The sequence below is a fragment of the Pituophis catenifer genome, unplaced genomic scaffold (genome assembly GCF_029215685.1).
Source record: "Pituophis catenifer annectens isolate HBS135680 unplaced genomic scaffold, rPitCat1.0.hap2 SCAF_443, whole genome shotgun sequence".
In the NCBI taxonomy this organism is placed as follows: domain Eukaryota; kingdom Metazoa; phylum Chordata; class Lepidosauria; order Squamata; family Colubridae; genus Pituophis; species Pituophis catenifer.
In genome coordinates, this window is record NW_027257323.1 from 2,347 (window position 1) to 26,895 (window position 24,549).

At 42.5% G+C, this 24,549-nt stretch overlaps 1 protein-coding gene across 1 annotated transcript; it reads left to right on the top strand.

Moving 5' to 3' along the window:
- Positions 1-2,032: 2,032 nt before the first annotated feature.
- Positions 2,033-24,117, top strand: LOC139326973 (cysteine-rich secretory protein LCCL domain-containing 2-like). The gene is made up of 10 exons (XM_070956681.1): positions 2,033-2,068; positions 11,541-11,863; positions 16,124-16,242; positions 17,112-17,244; positions 17,411-17,526; positions 19,529-19,629; positions 21,077-21,205; positions 21,897-21,957; positions 23,150-23,216; positions 23,983-24,117. Exons 2-10 carry the CDS (start codon positions 11,615-11,617, stop codon positions 24,115-24,117), a joined length of 1,110 nt encoding a protein of 369 aa, XP_070812782.1. The 5' UTR covers positions 2,033-2,068; positions 11,541-11,614.
- The last annotated feature ends 432 nt before the right edge of the window (positions 24,118-24,549 follow it).

Genomic DNA, 24,549 nt, shown 5'->3' on the forward strand with positions numbered 1-24,549 from the left:
AGGCTCTGCTTGTATGTGTCTCCTAAAACCTGACCCCTTTGTGAAAAGATGCTGGACTAAGTGGAGTCAGTCTCTACAACACAGTCATCCTTCAGATGTCTTTCTCTTTTTTTCTTTTACCCCTGTAATCCATCCACACACTTACTAATTAGCCCTACTTTGGACAGCACAAGCAATTGGAAAATCAGGAAGCTTTCCAAGCTCATTTTGAAATGCTAAGAACTGAACCCAAAACCTTCAGATGCCAAGAAGCATAGAAAGAGGTCCAACTGTTGACCTACTCAATTTTGTATAACTGGCACTGACTATCAGCAATTGATGTAAATCTCAAGCAGTATGTTTTCTGATCTATCAGCAGAGGCCAAAATTAAAACTCTGACCTTATCCAAGCAAAGATGCTCACTCTATAAGTGAAGCAACTCCTATGAAGCAGCGGGATCCTTTCCTCCACATACTCAACTCAAGGTTGCCATCCAATTGAAGGAATCTTAATCACTCACATGTCCTTAGGGCTACTAAACTGGCACTCCTTCTAAAATCTTTCTTAGCTTTATGGACTGTAATTCAAACCCATCACTTACAGGAAGGCCTTTTTTTCCTAATAGTGTTAGAACTTTAACTAGATTGGCTGGGAAGCTCTTGTGGACGAGAGTTTAACCAGACTTAAATTTTCCCATTTATTTTACGAAATGTTTTTGATGTGAGAACTAAAGAATGGAATACTGGACGTCTGACTTGGATGACCTCCATGAGTTTGAGTTTAGAGTAGTTCAAAAGAGCTGGCTTTACTCCGACCGCTTCTGAGCCTTGGACCATAACTCTTAAAAGGCAAAGGATAGTTGATCCAGAGTCACTTTCTCAATTCAGGAAAACGAACGTAGGAATTGTTTCATTATTACCTCTTCCGGGTAATTGAAGAACTTCCCATAATGTCCTTCCTTGAATCTTCAGCTCCCTCTTTTTGAACCATTTAATGGACTTCAGTTGAATTGAGCTCTTACGATTTTTCTCCACAATTATTCTTCAGGATGCATCCGCAGACAGAAGAAAAAGGATTTCACCTCGTGTGGAAGAAAGTCCCATCCTTAAATCTGGATTTGGGGAGGGTGGGGGCAGAGAGAAATTTAGTGTGTAGTGGACTGAAAATAACCTTGAGGGACAGGAGGAATAGCCACAGCCTAGGCAATGGTTGGATAAGAGAAATCAGAGTCCAAAACAGGAATATAATATGAGAAAGCATCTCAGAATTGACCCTTGTTACTATACCTCCATCGTAAAAACAGTTTTAATATTCATGACTTTGGTGTTCAAGTCTGGTCTACCTCAAAGGGCTGACACTGACACTCTGGAACTGCCAACAATGGAAGCCACTGAAGAAATCCTTGAATGCAGGACAACCCCACACTCCAGAAAATCTCCCCACCTCCACCCCCACTTCTTTTTTCCTGCTTGCTCAACAGCACTCCTGCCAATTCCCTGCCAGGTTTGTCAATTACAAGACATTTGCTGTCTTGGCTTGCAACTTGGGAGGAGAAGAAAAGAAAAGCTATGGTGGCAGAAGTAAATAAATTAAGAAATAAAGATTGGATTTGTCTCATCTGCTTGGTCTCTTTGTTTAATCTCTCTCTTTCTCTCTCTCTTTCCCCCTTTCTCCCTCCCTCTCTCTCCCTCCTCTTTCTTTTTCCTCTCTCCCCTTCTCTCTCTCTTTCTCTCACTCTCTTTCTCTCTCTTCTCCCTTCCTCCCTCCCTCTCTCTTTTCTTTATCCTGGCAGACTTTTGGGAGGGGAAGGGAGCGGAAGGGTTAAAGAAACTTCTCTCGAGGCCATCTCGGCATCCTCGACCCCTTTGGCTTGCCTCGAGGGATATCTGATGAAAAAAGGGGTGGGAAGAAAGAGGATTATATAAAGGCGGAAGAGTCGGCGATCTCCTGCAGTCTTCGGCCGGGAGGTTTTTCGCCCGTCGCCCATCTCTTCTCTCCGGCTGACCAGAGTAGCAGACGCGCATTTCTTTCGCCCTGAGCAGAATTCCGAGGATCCGATCAAAGCAAGTTTTTCCTTTCTTTGCAGAGGTGAGCGCACCGTTTGATTCCTCTGGCCGGATGTAGTAGTTCAGTGGAGCTACTTATCTGGAACAAGATTTGCCTTTTCCTAACCTATAAACATGCAAAAGATGAACCTTTGGGGGGAATGCTTTTAGATTCTTTCTTTCTTTCTTTCTTTCTTTCTTTCTTTCTTTCTTTCTTTCTTTCTTTCTTTCTTTCTTTCTTTCTTTCTTTCTTTCTTTCTTTCTTTCTTTCTTTCTTTCTTTCTTCTTCCTTCCTTCCTTCCTTCCTTCCTTCCTTCCTTCCTTCCTTCTCTCTCTCTCTCTCTCCACTCCTTTCCTTTTCCTTATTTACTTACAAATTTCTTTTCCTTCTCTCTCTCCCTATCCTTTCTTTTCCTTCCTTCCTTCACTCTCTCCCCTTTCTCTCTCTCTCTCTCTCTCTCTCTTTCTATCTTTCCTTCCTTTCTTTTTCTCTCTCCTCCCTCCCTCCTTTCCTTTTCCTTATTTACTTGCCTACTCCTTTTCCTTCTCTCCCTCCCTCCTCATATCCTTTCTTTTCCTTCCTTCCTTCCTTCCCTCCCTCCCTCCCTCCCTCACTTACTCTTTCTTTCTTTCTTTCTTTCTTTCTTTCTTTCTTTCTTTCTTTCTTTCTTTCTTTCTTTCTTTCTTCCTTCCTTCCTTCCTTCCTTCCTTCCTTCCTTCCTTCCTTCCTTTCTCTTTCTCTTAGGAGACAAAGCAGACAAGGCAAGGTTTGTGGATAGAAGCCACGTGACCAAATTTCACATTTTAAAATCATACCAAAGATTCAGGAGCATACTACTTGCTTTAAAGGAGGATGTCGACAGGATGCAGAACTTCTCTTTCCCCGGGGCAGCAGCTCTATAGCTGAACTGCAGCTTGCTTAATGAGGTCCAGTACAAAGCCAGGCTCTGCATCCACACAACTTTCAGTTCATTTCAGCTTTGCTTCAGGTTCTTTTCATTGGGCTTGGCGGGTGCAAAGCCGATGTGTTTGCTTACTTTCTGATTAGCAGGGCACACCCAGAAATAGGTGAATTCAGTCAACGGGTGAAGCATCTTTTGTGGACCTATCTTGAGCCAGTCAGAAAAAGTGTGGTGGTTTTATTCATAAGTATCAAGTTAGAACAGAACAAGGACCAGATCTTTGCCTGCTTTGAATGGAGCCATTTTTACCCAGTGGACAGTAGAGCATAATATAGAATTGCAAGTCTTTGTGATCATTTTAATTTCTCCAGTCTCCTCTTTTAACTAGGGAAAACACTGCTTGCTTTGTCTCTTCATTGCACTGGCCTAATCCTAGACTAAGGTACTTATTATAGAAAGCCTATTCCATTCAATAGGATTCAAATATGCTCAGTAATTGCAATTTACATCAAATAGTGGTTGGAGTACTTTATGAGAGGTCCTTGGTGCTCTCTGAGCTTGATTGCTTTCTTGCAGATGTAGGTAACATCAACAGTGAGCCACAAATATTTTCCTTTGTAAGTATTTTATGGTTGGAGAGAATCTGAAGCGAAGGAAAAGTAGAAGAAGGTTGCCCAAGAATTTAAATATTTTAATGGAAAACTGAAGCTACAACCCCAAGTAGATTCCTCCTTGAGTTTGGATGGGTAAAGAACCTGATTTCCTTTGTAAAATCTTCTTCTCTCCCTGATCATCTAAGGGCTAGGGTTAGGGTCAATCAGTTGGTCATTAAAGGAATGTACATTTTGGATCTATGTTGTTTGCTTTGTGTACCAATTTCAAAATTGAGAGCAATTTATCCAACAATTTAGCCCAACGTTAGAAAAAGGGGTCAATGTTATACAACCACTGAAGACAAATCGGCGTTAGTGTTTCATATTTATCAGCCTGTGGAAACTAACAATCTCTTTACGTAGAAGTTTAGAACTCCCAAAATTAATATTTCTCTATCGCTGTCACACACACAAACACAACATTTTCAGGACAACGTAGACCCAAAATGTACATTGCTTTAATGACAACAGATTGACCTGCTTAGATGAGATTAGAGTCAGGAGAAAGCCTTACAAATGAAATTTGGATGGACAGGTTCTTGTCCATCCAAACTTGCTGCTGTCTGCAGTCACTGTGGACAAATCTTCAGAAAAATCTCCTTTTGGCTTTGCCAACTCAGTGGGAATCCTTTGGAAGGCCAACTTCAGGCCGTGTCCTTGAGCACTTTCCCTTCCTCTGCTGGTGAGTCACGAGTAAGGAGCCCATCCTATGTTTCTTAGCATGTTCTGTCTCCTCTGCCTGTCCTAACCAAGAATGATGATCACATCTGCTAATAAATCTCTCTGAAATATTTTCTATCCCTCCCATCCAACCCCCAAATGTTGTTTGAGGCTTGTTACCTACTTACTGCCATGGGGGAGGAGCGGGAGAAATAGAGAAGGCCAAACCATGACATTTCCAAGCAAGATTTCCTTTGATTTCCGAATGGAAAAGAGCTTCAACGCTGATTGGCCACTGCAAGGATTTCCCCTTTGTCCTGACCTTCTTGATTAGTTTTCCACTTGAGCTCCATGTTTGGCTCCCCCCCCTTGTCGATTCATGGATTGCTGATCAATCCCAGATGTTAAGAGAGCATCTGTAGCAGGAGCCGGATGGAGGCAAATGCGTTCTCCTGCTTCAAAACAAATACAAAGTTTATGCAGCTGGACTAGATGGCAGCATGTTCCTTCAGAAGGAACTTAAGGTCCATCTTTCCCAATTCCAAATCAAACAAACTTTCATTGGAGTTTTTTTTTTTTTTTAAAGAGATCTTTAAATCTGCAAACAATCTGTGCAAAATCAAGAGAACTTTCTGGCCGTAGGTTTTCCAGTACTATTGAACATGAGATTCCTACCTTGTCTTTGGTTATGGTCACTGTCCATTTGACCTCTTTTTTCTGGGCCTAATGGAGGAAAGTAAGGACTTTCTCTTCATTTCTGAATGTTCTTCCTTGCAGAAGAAAATGGGGGAAAAAAATCTGGCAGGGGGCAGAATTACCAGCAAGGGCCCTCACTAAAACAAAACAGGGATTTTGTCAGAAGACCCAACAATTCCATTCACCAATATTGGCCTTGTCTGGGACTCAAGATTAGTGTGCACTGAACCATCTAAATCGTCCCACATGGGAGTAGAAGAATGTCATCTAAGGGGATAAAACCGACAGTCCTATGCATCTGAAGGACTGCCAACAGACTGGAGTAGATTGAGTTGAGGGCGATGGGTCAACAGTCTGATTTGGTACAATCAAATCTCCTGAATTTCTGGACGGTCATGAACTGTCTTGGCAAGAAAGAAAGCAGCACAGCCAAGCTGGGGACGTCATTCTCCTGATGACTGGATTTTGAGATCGTCCTTCCCACTATGTCTGTAATGCTAGAGCCAACCCTGTCTATGATTCAGGGCATTTGACATGATGCAGCAAATAGGGACTCCATTTGGATACATTGGGTGTCTGACCCCGTATTGTGCTACATATTTGGCAAAACAGAAACCCTGCTGGGGCTCAGTGACCCAGAAACTAAGAGCATCTTTGGAATCTCCAGCTTCTCTACAACATACATTCCTGCAAATCTGAGAGCCAACAGCACTCAGTGCCTGCTCTCTTTTATCATGAGATACAAGGCGGTGCTCCAAATCCCAGTTTGAAGCTAGTTAGTGGTGTTATCATAAGCTGCCAAGAGAGCAAGTGGTTCCTTCCATGCCAGGTTGAAATAAGTTGGCAGGCAGATATGTCTGCGTGCTTCTTAAGGCCTCACTTATGAAGTTCAGTGGCAGGAGATTTAGTTTCAATAAATCAAAGTCTTTCTTGACAGAGAGAACTAAGGAGTGTGGCTCAGGAGAAATTTTGCTAGATAAGACCTTTTGCAGTTCTTCAAACCCTATGGTAGTTGTCTTCCTCTTTGGAGGTGCCATGGTTTATAAGACTATTTCATCCATCATTACCAATTCAGCAACTGGACATGAGGATGAATATAAGTGTTGGCCAATCTGTTAAGACATAGGGCAGTGTATCCCAGTCTCAGCAACTTGAAGATGTGTGGACTTCAACTCTGGCTGGCTGGAGAGTTCTGGGAGTTGAAGTCCACATATCTTCAGGTTTTCGAGATTCTTCAACTTCAACTTTGGTGGTTGGAGAATTCTGGGAGTTGAAGTCTACATATCTTCAAGTTGCCAAGGTTGAGGAACACTGATCTAGGAGATTGGGCATACCATAAGAAAGGAGTGGAGCTATAGGTCAACAGGGGAGGAATTTGCCTGGACCGAAGGCAAAACGAATCCCATACTTCGGTTCTAACAATGAAAAAGTCCACAGAGTGACCTCAGTTTGATCCTCTGATCCTTTGGACTCTTGGCTATGCCAAGGAATGTGGGCCTGGCTGACGAAGCACCCTTTGCTTGGCAAGTAATCTCACCCTTTCATTTAAATCATCTTGTGGTCAAAACATCTGGTTCTGACCACTGACAGTGACAGGGTCCTGGATGAGAACAAAGCTTGCAGTCATCCTGGCTGACCCCAGTGTTTACAACTCCTCTTCCACTGATTTTTATTAGTGGAGCCCAAATGGCTCCCTTGCTCAACACGGCATCTGGTGCATTGTGTAAATTAGCCACTGAGTGCTCATTTGTGGAGAGCAGGTTGTCTTCTGCTTTGACTCGGAATGGTTTCCATTTCAAGGTTGCTTGAAATTGGGCCACCTGGCAGGCATCCGCAGGTGGAAGGAAGCGCATTTCCACTCAGTCAGAGACCTTTCCTTCTCCTGAGTTTGATGCCAAAAAGGGACTGATCCTGCCTCTGGGAAGGGAAAAGAATTAAAATTTGGCTTCCAATTTTCCAAAGGTTTTCTTTTCCAAAGAGTTTCAACTGTTTCTTCCTTAGCAGATCTCCAACAGGTTTAGCCAGCAGTTTCAGTGGGCTGCCTTGTCAGGATAGCACTATCATCACACTGAAGCATTGTGGGAAATTAAGACGATCTCTTCCGTCCTTGCATTCGTTCACCAGAGTGGATAGGATCATTGATGGGAAATATCTCTGAACTGGGAAAGAGAGAGGAAAATAATTCTCTGCTGGGGATTTGCTCCATTAGATACACAGCTGACCTGCCCCTGATATATCGGGGGCTCTGGACCCTCTGGGCTTCTCAGAAATCATGAAGGACTTGATTTCCAAAGGCACGTGTACCTTAGAGAGAGAGAAACAGAGAGAGGGGGAGAAAAGAGAGAGAAAGCACAAGAAGGAGAAAGACAGAAAGAGCTAATATATGTTTTGTGTATATATGCATATAGTGTTTGTGTATGATATGTATGATTTTATACATTGCATATATAGTGTATGTATGTATGTATGTATGTATGTATGTATGTATGTGTGTGTGTGTCTGTGTGTAGAGTATATGTATAGTGTGTGTACATACATACCAGAGGTGGGTTGCTATCAGTTTGCCCCGGTTTGGGCGAAACAGTAGCAGCGGTAGCGGGAGGCTCTGCCCCCCTGCCCGGATGTCATCAAATACGCTCTGCACATGTGCAGAAGTGGTGTGTGCACTCGCGTGCGAACCGGTAGCAAAGATAAGTGAAACCCACCACTGAATCATACATATACATTTACATACACACATACACATATATAGTGTGTGCATACGTACGTGCTTGTGCATAGACATATATATATATATATTGTGTGTGTATGTGTAAACGCTGTAAAAGCAGGACGCTTGTGAGCAGATTAGACTACAGGGCAGCCTTGTGGGTGCCTGGCAGAAGAGCATCTATTTATAAGCCCCCTAACTCTGAAAGTCAGAATTGTTCCCCAAAGTGGGTCAGACTGTCTACCAATGGAGCGGCTTGAGGTTAGCCGCAGCAAATTTGCCTCTTGCTGGGCAGGAGCTGAGTGGGTGGGAAGGGCTGAAGAGATCAAGAGGAGGAGAGTTTACAAGAACAAAAGAGAGGGAGAGGGGGAGGGAGGAGGGAGGGAGGGAGGAAAAAGAGAGAGAGAGGGAGAGAGAGAGAGAGATTTTCTTTTTAAAAACAAAATTAAGACAGTAGTTGCCCCCAAGATTCATCATTTGAGAAACCAGGCTGGATAATTTGGGGGAAGATCAAATGTCAGCTGCCTCGATTTATCTGTACTTTTTGGATTTTGGAGACAATCCATGGAAATCACGCTGAAAGTCGCCACACAGCGTGTAGAAGCTAGGAGGCCCTTGAAGGGAACCAGTTTTAAAGAGGTTTACTCAATGGGGCTTGGAGGGGGGCGGGAGTAATATTCCACCTTCTTTTCTCTCTCTCTCTCTTTTTTTAAAAAAAACTCCTGCTGTTTTAAATGCGTCGCTTAGTACGAAATGTTTCTTGCTAATGTTTGCTTTGAATGTACAAAAATGCCAGCCTTGATCATAGCCAGCCAGCTGGGAAAGGCTCAGATTTAAAACAAAACTATCTTCATATTCAAAATATTCTCAGCCAGCAGAGAGGGAAAGGAAACACCATTTCATTGCTGCACAGTAGAAGTAAGTTGAATTCTCTGTTCAGGAAAGAAGATTCAACAAAAGGATGGGGTGTTTACCACAACATTTATGAGTCTTAGCCAAAATCTAAGTGAAGTTTTCTTACGAACATGAACAGGGGTTGGGAAGTGCCATCTTTCTCTAAAGTAGGGGTGTCTATCCTTGGTCTTGGCTGGTTGGGGAATTCTGGGACTTGAAGTCTTGAAGTCCACAAGTCTTAAAAGTGGCCAAGCTTGGACATTCCTCTTCTAAAGCATTACTGGCTGAGGAATTCTGGGACTTGAGGTCCACAAGTCTTAAAAGTGGCCAAGGTTGAGATTCATGGTTCTAAAGGAAGTCCCTTCCATGAGATCATTCATTGGTTGATCTTCTCCGTTAAACTTGGTTTCTATAATCCTTGGTAGATCTTTCTCCTGGCTTGGACCCAACACGCACGCCCTGCTGCAAAGTGTTTCACAGCTGTTTTCTACTCACCTCACTCAACTTGATGGAAAATACGATTTATTTCCCCCTCTTCCCAAGAACGTTCAATGAACTGCACATAAATGCTAGATGGGAGTTAGTTTCTGATGTTCATTGGAAAATGGCCACTGAGAGGAGAATATGAAAGTCTGGTCTTCCAGACCACATTCTCCTGGCATTCTCCTGCATCTTTCTTGACTGATCATGTCTTGATTTAGAAAATATTCCTTTACACCCACATTCCAAGTGACTAACCATGCTTTCATTAAAAGAGGATGAAATTATTCCCAAGACATCTTTTCCAAGTAGGACGTGAAAAGGCTGCAGAGGCATTGATGGCTGGAGGGGGTGGGGGTGGGGGAATGATAGCAGGCAAGGAGTCTTTATAAAAAAAGAAAGAAAGAAACTGAGATGAGGGCCACGTCTATGTGAATGGAGCCCCACCCCTTTGCGTCCACTGTATCTGCTGTAGAGTGATGAAGATCAAGGTACCAAGAGAAGCGGATACTGGTCACTCAGGGTTGAATTTTGGAGTCCTTAGTGCTTGATTCTTGAAGAGCAATGAGTCTGAAAACCCAAACCCAACCAGAAATCTAGACCATATCTCAAAAAAAAAAAAAAATTATTAGCTCAGAGATGCCACCCCCGAAATCTCTAACATCTGGAACACTCTGCAGAAGAGGAAGAAAATCTTTGGAGAAATCAGAGATAGTTTTGGATGCTGAATGACTTGGGACTGAAAACTGTAGAGCCCTCATCAAGAATGGAGCTAGGATGAATGCTTTGAAGATGTTTGAGCTAGAACTTCTGTGTTATCTCCACTGGTTTTCCATGAGTTCCACCCATTGCACTGGGGACAAATGGAACCTCATCTCCCATCATCTTCAATCAAATGCCAAACATCTGGATGGCCATGAATGGCTAGAGACCATTCTGCTTTTCCTAGAGGGACAAGATAGGGGAAAATGGGCTGCAACATCACTTTAGCCCAGAAGGCAGAGTTTTCTTTTTTCTTTTCTTTTCTTTTCTTTTCTTTTCTTTTCTTTTCTTTTCTTTTCTTTTCTTTTCTTTTCTTTTCTTTTCTTTTCTTTTCTTTTCTTTTCTTTCTTTTCTTTCTTTTCTCTTTTCCTTTCCTTTCCTTTTCTTAGACAAAGGAGCCTATAAATAAACTTGTGCAGAGAGCTGTGACGCACCCTCTTCGAATGGGACTCTCACCAATTTTGAAATTTCTGGTGACATCTTGCTTATGCAGCCGGAGATCCCCGGGAACTGGCAAAACTTCTGTTCTCCTTTGCTGCCAAAAAGACACAGCTCACAGCTCATAGTTGACCTCTTCTAACTTCTATTTGGAAAGGTCCAAGGTGCCATTAATTAGATTCTGGGGACACGGTAGTATTTAGCAAGCTCGTCCTCCAGTGGGTGGCTGCTTGCAAACCAACAAGCTTGAGATTAAGATTATTCAAGATCTTAAACTGAGTATATAGACCTAACTTGTCCTCCTCCTTTCGGGTGCTTCCCAAACATTACCTCAAATCGCTTATCAGAAAGTCCTTTTTACCCAATGTAGGTAAATCCCTTTTGTATCAATTTAAATGCCCCTGTTGAAATTGGGTTGGGTTGTTGCTAAATACTTTTTATTCAGTTTGGGGTATAATTTACCTTAGTTTAGGAAGCTCTGTATTAGACCATTCTGTTCTTTCTTCCCCACTCACCTGTGAAATGTATTATGCAGGTAAACGTTTCATTTTTGTTCAAGAAGGAATCTTCTACCTATCTCTTGTCTTACTGGCCCAGAGACATAGAGCAACAGGTTCATCTTCCTGAAATACAGTATTCTAAGAGAAGGTTCTTCAAACTTGGCAACTTTAAGACTTGTGGACTTCAGCCTCCAGAATTCCTAGCTGAGGAATTCTAGGAGTTGAAGTCCACAAGTCTTAAAATTAGACCCCCCTGTTCAGTGGTGGGTTGCCCCCAGTTCAGACCAGACGCTTCTGCGCATGTACAGAAGAGCATGTGCACGGCCCCATTGCGAACTGGTAGTAAAGGTAAGTCCCTGTCCCTGTCCTAAGCTTTTTGTTTGAATGAGTAGAGAACAGGAAACAAACAACTTGAAGGAACACCATTCATAGCAGTGGTGAAATCCAATTTTTTTTTTACTATTGGTTCTGTGGGCGTGGCTTGGTGGGCATGGCAGGGGAAGCATACTGCAAAATCCCCATTTCCACCCCATTCCAGGGAAAGGATACTGCAAAATCCCCATTCCCTCCCAACTCCTGGGGGAAGTATATTGCAAAATCTCCATTCCCACCCCACTTTGGGGCCAGCCAGAGGTGGTATTTGCTGGTTCTCCTAACTACTCAAAATATCTGCTACCAGTTCTCCGAACTGCTCAAAATTTCCGCTACTGGTTCTCCAGAATCTGTCAGAACCTGCTGAATTTCACCCCTGATTCATAAGTTGGAAAGCTTGCTCATTGTTGGACTCAAAATAATATTTCCCCCCATTTTTGTATTATAGGTCTATAGAATACTGCTGAAGTGTTCCCTTGGAAGAGTATTGTTTGCACACCTCTCATTCCCACCAAGCAGAAAATGGCTAAGAGTCCTACCGTTCCTTGGCTCATCACGCCATCCCTCCTCCTCTTCCTAACTCATGGCATCCACTGTTTCTTCTTGCCCAATGCCACCCACTTGGAAAACCTCCTTAATCGATACCAAGATGGGCAACCGCACTCAAGGGCCAAGAGATCAATTTCCAAAAATGACCAAAACGAAATCCTGATGCTTCATAATAAATTGAGAGGGGAAGTCTATCCTTCAGCATCCAACATGGAATACATGGTGAGTTCAAAATTGAGGAATGTGCATCAATCCATAGCCAATCGGTGATATACTGATTCTGTGCAGCATTTTGGTAAAATTGGATGGAACAAGAAAGAGAAATGCAGATGAAGTTAGCATGCTGTATTGGGGATGAGAGCACCCAAGCTTTAATCATAGATTTTTATTCTTTTCTAATCATTCTATCTATTTGGTTTCAATATCTCTGTTTTTTGTTTAATTTTATTGTAAACTAACAGAACACCTCAACAGCTAACAGTATAATAAATTAGGTGGAAAATAGACAGCAAGACAGCACACAGATGGAGAGCAGATAGATAAATATAGATTGATAGATGATAGACAGACAGACTAGATAGATTAGGTAGAGAGAGAGGAAGGTAGAGAAGTAGATGATAAATAAATAGGTGTGTGTGTGTGTGAGAAAGAGAGAGAGTGTGAAAGGAAGGTAGAGAGATAGATGATAGATAGATGATAGATACTGTAGATGATAGATAGATAGATAGATAGATAGATAGATAGATAGATAGATAGATACAGTGGTGGGATTCAGCCAGTTCGCACCACTTCGGGAGAACCGGTTGTTAAGTTTCTGAGCAGTTTGGCAAACTGGTTGTTGGAAGAAATCATTAGGGCAGAGAACCGGTTGTTAAATCCCACCACTGGATGGATAGATAGATAGATAGATAGATAGATAGATAGATAGATAGATAGATAGATAGATAGATATGGATGGATGGATGGATGGATGACAGACAGACAGACAGACAGACAGACAGACAGACAGACAGACAGTTAGTTAGTTTCTGGTGAGTGACTCTTTTAGGACAGCCCCATATAGCATTCTGGGTCCTTCCATCTGTGAGAAGAAGAGAATTCTCAAGAAGAGGCACTTGTGAATCATGCCATGCCATTCCATCTATCAATGTAGCCTAGAGTTTAATCTTGTTCCACCCTCCTTTGAGGACACTTACTCATTCCAAATTCCAGAGCAAGAAATCTTCCCTCTAAGCCTTTCCTAAAATCCTACAAGTTTCTTGAGTTGTTTCAATGAGAAAGGAACCATCTGTTGGAAGGGTCAGTCCAAAAACAGCCCTTTCTAGGCTTGTCCGCTCAACGTTGCTCCTTAGGAAAAGAACCCTAATGTCTATATTTTGTTCACAGTTGCATTCTGGGAGTTGAAGTCCACCCATCTTAAAAGTTGCTAAAGTTGAGAAACATGGCTTCTGCAGTATTATACATTTCTATTTTTCATTTCTTCATCCTCGTCCAGTTAACCAACCCTGTGAGATGATGCTGACCCCTCTTTCTCAGGCTTCTCTTGTGAGAATTGGGAATGGAAAAATGGCAAATGTACGGAGAACATTTTACTATAAAAAGAGCTCCTTTCTTTACAAATAGCAACTTAAAAATCTAGAGGCTGGAGAGAGAGAGAGAGGGAGAGAGAGAGAGAGAGAGAGAGAGAGAGAGAGAGAGAGAGAGAGAGAGAGAGAGAGAGAGAGAATAAATAAATAAATAAATCACACATTTCTAGCTTCAAAGTATTCCCAGTCATTTGCTATTTATCATTCTAGGTTTGTCAGCAAGAGAAGAATGCAGGAACCCTTTAGCAGAAGTTTGTGTGTGTGTTGTTCCTAGTGACTTTTTTTTTAAAAGAAAAACAAAGATTTTCACATGTTTATGTGACCATGCAAAGGCTTTTGACGGAACATTCTTCTGACGTAGGCCCACTTCTCCAGATGCCAATAAATATGAATTAAAGATGATTTCATGCAAAGCCAACTGTCCATTAAATGTGAGATTGAGCGGGTGTGTATGTGTGTATAAGGAAAGAACAGAATGTTTTCTCTGCCTGTACAAGATACCAGATCCATTCTAAATATAAAGGCAGGATCCCACAGAGCTAAGATTGATTATACCCGCCTGCATTGATATATGGCTTGTTATGAGTCAAACGATTGGATCCAATTATTCTAGTAATTCAAAATCTTAAGCAAGGAACTTTATAGCTATCCGAGGGCTGAACCAAAGAAGTGAAGTTGATATTCTAACTTTGGGATGTAGGACATTAAATGAATTTAGGCCAGTATTCTCAACCTTGGTAACTTGAAGTTGCATGGACTTCAACTCCCAGAATTCCTCACCTAGCATATGTGAACTCTAAGTCCCAGAATTCCTCATGCAGCATACTTGTCTTCAATTTCTAGAACTTCCATTCAGCAGGATGGTTGGGGAATTCTGGGACTCAAAGTCCACATATGCTGGGTGAGAAATTCTGAGACTCAAAGTCCACATATGCTGGGTGAGGAATTCTGGGACTTGAAGTCCATGCATCTGAGAATACTGGCCTAAATTCATTCAAAATCCTACAAGCACCTTCAGCTTGCCAAGGTTAAGTAACGTTCATCTAAGCTAACATGAACCTGTTGAGTTATTTTAACCAACATTCAACAGTTATTTTGAACAGCGATCTTATGCTGATTGGGGAAAGAAGCAAGGAGCTAGGAAATTCCTTGGAGATGACCACAGGGAGGGATGAAAAGTCAAGATGGTGACCACAGCTTCGCAATTGGAGTGTTTAGGTGCATCACCTCACACATTAAAGAGGTGGGGCTTTAAGTGCATGGTTGTGATTCCCGTGACCACTCCACTCCACTCCACTCCAATCCACTCCACTCCACTCCACTCACAGCCGTCTAGGGCCCAGTCCCATAAAACTTCAGTTCCTCTTTTAGGAATCCCTTTTATGAGGATTCCTTTAATAAATGATAATCTACATCTGGGTTCAAATCAGGATTGGGCTTAGAAGCTTTCACTGTAGTAGCAAAAGTACTTTCAGAAGTTGATCGGGGAGGGATTTTTTTTTTTTTACAGAAGGAACAAGTTTACTTATTCACAAGGATGCCAGAAAAAAGAATGACCTCACTCTGAATTGGCTTTACAATACAATACTTACACTAGTGCAAAGCCAATTCAGAGTGATGCCGTTCTTTATTGCAGTCTAATATGTCTTAACATTGGGTTGACGGTTCTTAATCGTTGGGGATTCCTCGATTGTTTTTTTTAATGAGTTACGACATAATCCTTGATGAGCTAGGATTATTGTCCAGGAAGACCCAACTTCCCCACTCAACCTTCTGATACTAGGAAAAGAAGTGAGCAAAAATGTATGTCCTTGTGTTTTGAAAATCCGCTTGGTGCCTCCATCTCCTGGGACAAGAATTCCAAAACTACCCCGTCTTACAACCCCTGTGTAGGCCGACGGCACCCATTTCCCTCCTGGAGCAGCGCTTGTTCCATCTTTTGTAAGACCAGGAACAATCTCGCTGCTTTTAGGAAAGTCAACATGAGTGTGGAGGCCAAATAAATGTATTTTTCTTGGCATTTGTGACCCCTCCAGCTCTGCTCTACAGCCAAGGACTCTTCAGGTTAGTGTCTATTTACTTGTCCCGCCTAGTTAGTTCTTCGTGTTTGGCTTTGCTCGGTAGCCTGACCTCATGTGTGTGGTTTTTCTTTCCTTCTGCTGGAGATCCTACAGAATATAAAAAGAACTCCTAAAGATTTAGCTGAAAAACCAGCTGTACGTAGACTGTCCTGCGGCTGGTTCATAATCCCCCCTTCATAAAAGTTGTCAGCAATTGGAACAGCATATGAGCCTAATCAACTCACAAATAAATAAAATAAGTGCGTTCATATCTATCTAGCAGAGTTTAGCAATCCCAGCCTGCAGAAAGTTTTAAGTCTTTTCTGTTTCAAAGTGTTGGGGGGATTCGCCACTCCTTTGAAGGCTGTAAGCCCCAAGAACTGCTCTTTGCAGAAAATTGGCTAATTATAGCCCCCATATTTCCAGTCTGAATTTCAGCTAATTTAAAGAATGTGCGAGAAAAATCTTTCACTGTCATGCTCTGGATAAGAAAAGCCATGTTGAGTTCAAAGTCTGCCAAGAAACAAGTCAACAACTTTGATCCAGCAAGGCCTGTTTTAAATTTAACACCCTGCTAAACACGGAGTTGCACGTTTTATTACTAATTTTATGTACATGTGGGAGCAATGTTTCTCAACCTTGGCAACTTTAAAATGTGCGGGCTTCAACTCCCAGAATTCCCCAGGGAACTCTAAGATGTGGAAACTTCAACTCCCCAAATCCCTCAGTCTGCATAGGCTGGCTGGAGAATTCTGGGAGTTGAAGTCCACACATCTGAGATGTTGACGTTAGATAGGTTGACCTACTAGTGTTTTTCCTCCTGTTGTCTTCTTTAGAGATGGGACGAAGAACTGGAGAGATCAGCTGAATCTTGGGCTCACCAATGCATCTGGGATCATGGACCTGCCAGCCTCCTCCCATCCATCGGCCAGAATTTGGCTGTTCACTGGGGAAGGTAAGCCTGCAGGCTCCAGCAAGCTACAAATCTTGAGATGGTATGTGTATGTTTGACCAGTGGAATGTACTTGACATAATCCTGGTTGAACATTTCAGCCTGCCCTGCTGTAATCATAAGAATGTATGCTTTCTTTTATGCAGTCGTGTGTTTTTGCTAGTTCCTAATGGGAAGAACTGGCTGGCAACCTGGTCTTAGCTGAATGTTTGGCTTGGTTTCAGTACCTGTTTTCAGTCCATTTTTATGACTTCCACATTCATCTTGATGTTGAAACACAAACAATGCATCTGGGTATGCACCTTCACACATACACACATACTGATTTATACAGAAAGTTATGTGTTTGTAGCAGGGGTGGGCTTCAAAAATTTTAGCAAGGGGTTCTCTGCCCAGTTTCTGAGTGGGCCTGGTCATGGTGGGTGTGGCTTAGTCAGCCTCCTGCACCATGACGGGGGAGGTGTTTTGCCCTCCCCGGGCTCTGGAGGCTTTCCTCGAGCCACCAGGAGAGCAAAAACAGCCTCCCCAGGCTCCAGAGAATCTCTGGAGGCCAGAAACGGGCCCATTTCCCAAACTTCTGGTAGACCTGTTTTTCGCCCTCCCCAAGCCTCTGTGTGCGCCCTGCACTTACCTGCATCCAAAATGGGCCACATGGGGACTCCTGGGAGGGGAGGGGAGGGGTGGGCTGGGCCAGCCAGGAGTGGGATTTGGGGGCTCTCCGAACTGCACAGAATCTAACTAGAGGTTCTCCCAAACCCCTACGAACCCCCAGCAGCCCACCCCTGGTTTATAGCTGGCTAGGCACCCTGGCCAAAGAGCTGGTTGATGGTCTTCTTTGTTACACTAGAACCTCTTCCCATTTTTTTCCTTAGGTATCGTTCTCCGAGTTTCCACGTCCAGTCTTGGTACGACGAAGTAAAAGATTACACCTACCCATATCCCCACGAATGCAACCCTTGGTGTCCCGACAGATGTACAGGACCCATGTGTACACATTACACACAGGTAAGGCCTCCAGCGGCTGAAATGGAGTCTTAGAACTGATGGCTTTCCTCTCCCACCTCAAGCTTGCCACTCAGGCGGGCAGAGCTATGAAAATATGTTGAAGCGCAAGACGAATTGAGCCCGGGTAATTTCTTTCAACCGATTTGCTTCTTGTGTTTCTTTCCAGCTGGTCTGGGCTACAACCAACAAAATCGGCTGCGCCATTAATGTCTGCAAGAGGATGGACGTGTGGGGAGAAGTGTGGGAAAATGCGGTGTATTTGGTCTGCAACTATTCCCCCAAGTAAGGCTACAGGGTGGGGAGACAGGAGAACAGTCTCTGTGGCTTTGTGTTGAAAGTGTAGCCAAATAATGAGATAGATAAGATAACCTTTATTGTCATTTTCTTTTACTGGGAGCACACTGGCACCCATTACAAGTGAAATTCTGTTGCCTGCTCTCAATAGAATAGAATTCTTTATTGGCCAAGTGTGATCAGACACACAGAGGAATTTGTCTTTGGTGCATATATTCTCAGTGTACATAAGGAGAATAAAATACATTCATCAAGAATAAAAAGATACAACACTTAGTGATAGTCAAGGCTACTAATAAACTATCAAGTCGTACTAGAAAACAAATAAAAACAATATAAATTGAAAGATACAAGCAGCATGGTTATAGTAATAGGTGGGAAGAGATAGATAGATACTAGTAAGGAAGAGAAGAATAATAGTAATACGGTCTTAGTAAATTATTTGACAGTGTTGAGGGAATTATTTGTTTAGCAGAGTGATAGCGTTTGGGAAGAAACTGTTCTTGTGTCTAGTTGTTCTGGTGTGCAGTGCTCTATAGTGTCGTTTTGAGAGTAGAAGTTGAAACAAATTTATGTCCAGGATGCGAGGGGTCTGTAGATATTTTCACAGCCCTCTTTTTGACTCGTGGAGTAAAGAGGTCCTCAATGGAAGGCAGGTTGGTAGCCATTTTTTTTTCTGCAGTTCTAATTTCTTTCAAAAGAAATACCTTCAAAAGAAGGTATATATCTACCCATACAGTACAGCACTTTAACCACTGCACCACCTTGGCTATATGGAACAAAACTGTGACTAAATCTGGATGTTGTGCTTTGGATACCACAAAGCCTCCTTCCAGAAGGTAACAAGAAAAACTGGTCATGAAGAAGATGTCTGGTGAGTCAACATTTCCCAAGACCTCTTCTTGATGCACCCAGCACAACTGTTGCGTACCATAATATGCAAACCCAAGCCAAGATTCCATGGTGTGGTTTAACATGGTAGTTTAAGATATTCACATGACTTGTTTTGTTTTGTTTTTAATTTGATTTATATGCCGCCCTTCTCCGGAGACTCAGGGCAGCTTACAATGCACTAAGCAATAATGTCTTGTTAAGACATTAATTAGGTTCCCCCGACACATTGCACCACAAACCCTTTTTAGCCTAGCTTCATGTGTTGGATGACCACAACCTTAAAGTTTAGATCATGGGATGTGCCCAAAATATTAGAATATCAAGACTGGTTGGAGAAATTCCAACACGACAAAGCATATTTCTAGGTTCTTTGGATTTAAAATTTTAGCCAGTTTTGCTTAACCACTGGTATTTTGAATGTTTGTATCAAAATGGTTGCTTTTCCTGGTTGAGATGTTTGGACAACAGACGGGTCCCTGATGGGTCAGGGACAAAGTTCCTTTCAATCTTGAAAAGACAGATGAAGTGTCGAGTGACTTCTGCCTGTTAAAGATGAGAGCTTAGCATGTGGCAAGCACTACGTGAAGCTAATGTTCCCAGATGCTGCCAAAGTTTCTCAGTCATACACAAGAGCTAATATTTATTCATCTCTTGGAAGACACCTGGGAGTCACTCTCAGCTGGAAGAAGTCGTTGACCAGAAAAGAACTTTGAGCATTCAGATGGGTGTCCTACCCACCCAAAGGGATTTGGGAGAAAGAAATCGGAGCGGCCTTGAATAATGGTTTTGGGGAACTGGTGTGAAGGCTAATGCCTGGTTGGTTTTGAGGCATAACTTTGGTGCTTTCATCTGCCAAAGTTCTCATCAGAATGCCCCTGACCTATACTTTTGAGGCAGAACGTTCCCATATTAACAGTAATCTATCAAAGCATAGCCACAGTACGAACGTTATATTTTTTTTCATGGATCAGAGGTCTTGAGAACATAACAAGTCAGGCACCAGGCCTAAAACAGTCCCCAGAGATGATTTTGTAGGCTGCGAGCCTAACACAGGATGAAAGAAGATAACAAGGAATGTTCTGTGTTAATTTTTCAGAGGCAACTGGATTGGAGAAGCCCCCTATAAAAATGGCAGATCCTGTTCTGAATGCCCACCTAGCTATGGAGGAGGGTGTCAGGCTAACCTCTGTCATAAAGGTATGTGATCTAGTAGTGGGCAAACATTGACCCTGGTGCTCAGTGGCTAAGATGCTGAGCTTGTTGATCAGAAAGGTTGGCAGTTCGGCAGTTCAAATCTCTAGTGCCGCGTAACGGAGTGAGCTCCCATTATTTGTCCCAGCTTCTGCCAACCTAGCAGTCCGAAAGCACATAAAAATGCCAGTAGAAAAATAGGGACCACTTTGATGGGAAGGTAACAGCGTTCTGTGCGCCTTTGGCATTTAGCCATGCTGGCCACATGACCACGGAGATGTTTTTGGACAGTGTTGGCTCTTTGGCTTTGAAACGGAGATGAGCACTGCCCCTGAGAGTCAGGAACGATTAGCACATATGTGCGAGGGGAACCTTTACCTTTGTTCTGCTTGTTTTGAGTTGGGTTGCAACCTTGCATGGGTGCATCTTGTGTTGTGATGATGCAATGCTTGTTGAGTCATTCTGAGTAAATGGTTGGATTCGGTGGACATCCCTAGCTGTATAGATGGACCACCTGAAGAAGGTTTGCATCACAGGAGGACAGAAGAGGAAACTCCTTCTCTGGAGCTTTCCAGACTAAGATATGGGCATTTTAGTTGATTGCAAATTAATAGAAATATAGATCTCACAGCAAACACCAGGAGTAGCATTTTCTGCTTCTTCCAGCAATTAAGGCTGTCCAATGTGAATTCCTGAAATTCCCAAGAAATAACACAGCAGGCTGAAAGTAGGGTAGAAAGTAAGGTCTGGAGCCTCTTTTGCAGAAGAAAAGAAGAAAGTTGTTGAGATAGGAAAGGAACAATTTGCTCCAGTACAAATTTGGGTGGCATATTCTATTAGAAAGCCATTTCATCTCTTCCTAGCTAAGATTCATGTTAGCTTAATGTAAACCTCCTGCTCAAATGCTGATCAAGATAGATCTACCATGCTAATTCTCCACAATATGTTCAGTTTTTAGAGTCCTTCTTCCTGAAAACCCAAATTGAACGTTTCCTGATTTGTCTAAGGCGTCGATAGGTGACTAAAAACTCAAGATAGCAGTTGCAACCTTATGAGTAGGGTGCCATCTTGACTTTTTTTTTTTGACACATCTTCCTCCCTTCTCTGCCCACATGGATGCCTTTGTTTCACACTTATTTATTTGGGATGAGCAGGTTTCAACTATAAATGAAATTAGGGGACAAAATCACTGAATCTCCTTAAACCAGGAGTCTCCAACCTTGGCAACTTTAAGACTTGTGGACTTCAACTCCCAGAATTCCTCAGCCAGCTTTGCTTTGATGGCTGAGGAACTCTGGGAGCTGAAGTCCACAAGTCTTAAAGTTGCCAAGGTTGGAGACCCCTGGTTTAAACAAAAATCACAAGAATGATTCTTAACTCCTAGTACCTGTCTTCTTTGCTAATGGCGTTGAATAGTAGTAACACACAGCTCTTTTTCCCTCGCTAACCAAAGAGAAAGTAGTCGAAAAACCTGAGACGGATGGGGCAAATGAAGTGGAGTTACAAAAGGTTCCTGACAGAATACAGCCCAAAACTGTAAAACCTACAAAGGAAAAGAAACCGACGGAGCTGACCTACATGAGTAAGAAAGTATTTCTATTTTCCAGCATTTGGGAGTTTGCAGATGATGATTTGGGGATACCTTGCTGCTTGGCTAAGTAGGAGAAAATGCAGCAAGCATTGGACTATTTGGTAAAAATTGGGTTGGGGATTTCCGTGGTTAAATGCATGCCTTAGATCAAGTGTGTTTTAAGTTTGGCAACTTTTAAGACGGGTGGACTTCAATTCCCAGAATTCCCCAGCCAATTCTGGGAGTTGAAGTCCACCCATCTTAAAGTTGCTGAGGGGATAAACATGGGTTAGATAAATTGATAGGCCAACTCAGTTTACTAGTGTAAACACACGATGTAGAAAGTGCCAGAAATTCATCTGGATGGATTTGATATCAATCTGGAAACTTCTAAGGAAGGAAGGAAGATCTCACCCTATATTCCAAGATCTGAATTTTCTAAACAGAAAAATAACTGGCAGTTATAATTATCGTCACAAAGCTATAACGTCACTACATTACTATGAGCTTTATAGGTATCTCAAAACTTGGGGAATATCTTTGGATAAATCATCCATAGCTTTATGTTCTCTACATTTAATTATTCGTTGTACCACGCTTTCTCCTTGGGTGACATTACAGGCTTGTACTCAATGTTACTTAAGGGCTGATCCTGTTGGTTATAGTGTTTCTCTCATAGCTGTGTATCTTCCCATTATTCTAGCTCAAGTGATCAAGTGTGACACCAAAATGAGGGACACGTGTCGAGGATCCACATGTAACAGGTGCTCCACATTTATTTTCTTCCTTTTTACCCTTTGACCTGTGGCAATGTTCAAACACAACGTTCCCTTCTGATGGCCTATAAATCCAAAAATCATGTAGAAACCAGTCCATTCGAGTCTTTTCACGCAAGCTCCAACTCTTGAAGAAAAAGAGGAGCTTCAGACTGTCTCCACCAAGGACCTAGAAATGATTCCTTGCCCGTTCTAGCTACCCATCCTTATGTCTATGGAGATTCTCAGTCATCCAGGTCATGGTTATCCCAAAGGAAACTGGACTTTCCGTTGTTTTTCTTGAAGATGTTTCGCTTCTCATAGAACAGGGGTGTCAAACTCGATTACATTGAGGGCCATATCAGGGTTGTGTTTGACTTGGGGGGGGGGCTGGGGGATGTATGGCCAGGATTAGCATGGCCAGCTCGATGTCACTCGTGTTGGGGAGAGGGGGGGGCTGTGATGGCCCGAGCGCTCTGCCAGCGAAAACGGGCTCCCGAGCTCTGTTTTCAGCTGCAACGGCCTTCTGCAACCCTCTGCCAGTGAAAACGGAGCTTGCGAGGGCAGCATGCGGTTTTCCCAAGCTCCGTTTTTGCTGGCAAAGGCACCACGGGCTGGATCTAAGCACTCCGTGGGGTGGATCCGGGCCCTGGGCCTTGAGTTTGACACCCGTGTCATAGAAGAAGCTTCTTCATTTCTGACTGAATGGCTGAGAATGGAAGGAAGATGACTGCAAGGAATATAAATCCTTCCATTCTCCACCATTCAGTCAGAACTGAAGAAGCTTTTTGGGTGAGAAGCGAAATGTCTTCAAGGAAAACAAAGAAAGTCCAGTTGCCTTTGGGGGAAAAAAAAAACCTTTGGGATACCCATCCTTATATTAGCTTCAGTCTTTCACCATTCTCCTCTGACAAATGTTTGTCTCTCTCAGATGGATCATCCATCCTTCCTCTGCGTAATGCTTTTAATTACAGTACAGTTGAATGAACTGAATCCAATTCAAATATTAGCTGAGAATGCTTAAGGGAAGAGCTGGTAAAATCTACACCAGGAATGATATATCCTCCTCAGTCTGGCCTTTAAAATGATGCTGAGGTCCATAACATTTGGTGAGCACCAGGTGGAGAATGTTTGCACTGGACAGAAGGCAGATTCCAAAATTCCTTAATGGTTCCCTTTTTATTTTTATTCCTTTGGCTAGGTATCTGTGCCCAGCTGGTTGCTTGAACAGTAAGGCAAAAGTATTTGGATTCCCCAAATATGAAAGTGTAAGTTTTTTTAAAAAAAGAAAAAAACCCCCACATATTTCAGGGTTATGGTTTTCAAAGTCGAAATCTTTACTTTGGTGATTGACAGATTTTTAAAAAATAAACATTTAGAACTATAACATTTACAATCCTTCCAGTCCAGCCTATAAACTATGGAAAAATAACTGGAAATTATTATTAACGACACAAAGCTATAACATCAGTACACTACTACCCTGTTTTCCCGAAAATAAGACATTCCCTGATAATAAGCCCAATTGGGTTTTTGAGCGCATGTGCTAAAATAATCCCCAATGAAAATAATCCCTCCCCCAAAATATTTAAATGCATGCACAGCCAGTCCTCGCTATTTCCTCTGGTTACAGTTAGGGAGACAGAGCTGGAAATCAGGTAAGACGGCAAGAGGAGCCCCATCTTGCTCCATGCACCCCAAAATAATAAGACCTCCCTGAAAATAAGGCCAAGCGCTTATTTTGGGGTTAAAAAAATATAAGACAGGGTCTTATTTTGGGGAAAACATGGTATGAACTGTATAGGTATCTCAAAAATTGAGGAATATCATTGGATAAATCATCCATAGCTTTATGTTCTCTACATTTAATTAATTGTTGTGCCAAGCTTTCTCCTTGGGTGACATTGCAGGCTTTTGACACAATAGCTAAAAAACACATCACACCTAAAATGTCCAGAAATGTTTCACTATCTTTGCTTTAAAAAAAATATCAGCCTTGTGCAATTTCATAAGTGGTTTCTTCCTTTCTTCCAGGCATCCAGCATATGTCGAGCAGCTATTCATTCTGGAGTATTAGACAACAGAGGAGGCCTAGTAGATATTACTAGGAAAGGAAGATCAGACTTCTTCGTAATGTCTGTAAGAAACGGAGTTCAGACACTCAGGTAATCCCATTTTCTATGTGCAAAAATAATCTAGTTACATCAAGTCTCTAGCCGTGATTTGAAATAGAAATAGAATAAACAGGGTCCTTGGAGGTCTTCTAGTCCAACCCCCTTCTTAGGCAGGAAACCCTACACCACTTCAGACAAATGGTTGTCCAATCTCTTCTTAAAAACTTCCAGTGTTGGAGCATTCACAACTTCTGGAGGAAAGTCGTTCCACTGATTAATTGTTCTCACTGTCAGGAAATTTCTCCTTAGTTCTAAGTTGCTTCTCTCCTTGGTTAGTTTCCACCCATTGCTTCTTGTCCTGCCCTCAGGTGCTCTGGAGAATAGCTTGACTCCCTCTTCTTTGTGGCAGCCCCTGAGATATTGGAACACTTCTATCATGTCACCCCATGTCCTTCTTTTCATTAAAGTAGACATACCCAATTCCAGC

Coding starts and splice junctions, on each gene's coding strand:
- LOC139326973 (XM_070956681.1), top strand. CDS start 11,615: ATGGCTAAGAGTCCTACCGTTCCTTGGCTCATCACGCCATCCCTCCTC. Junction 11,864..16,123: donor CATCCAACATGGAATACATG/GTGAGTTCAAAA, acceptor TGTCTTCTTTAG/AGATGGGACGAAGAACTGGA. Junction 21,206..21,896: donor GACGGAGCTGACCTACATGA/GTAAGAAAGTAT, acceptor CCATTATTCTAG/CTCAAGTGATCAAGTGTGAC.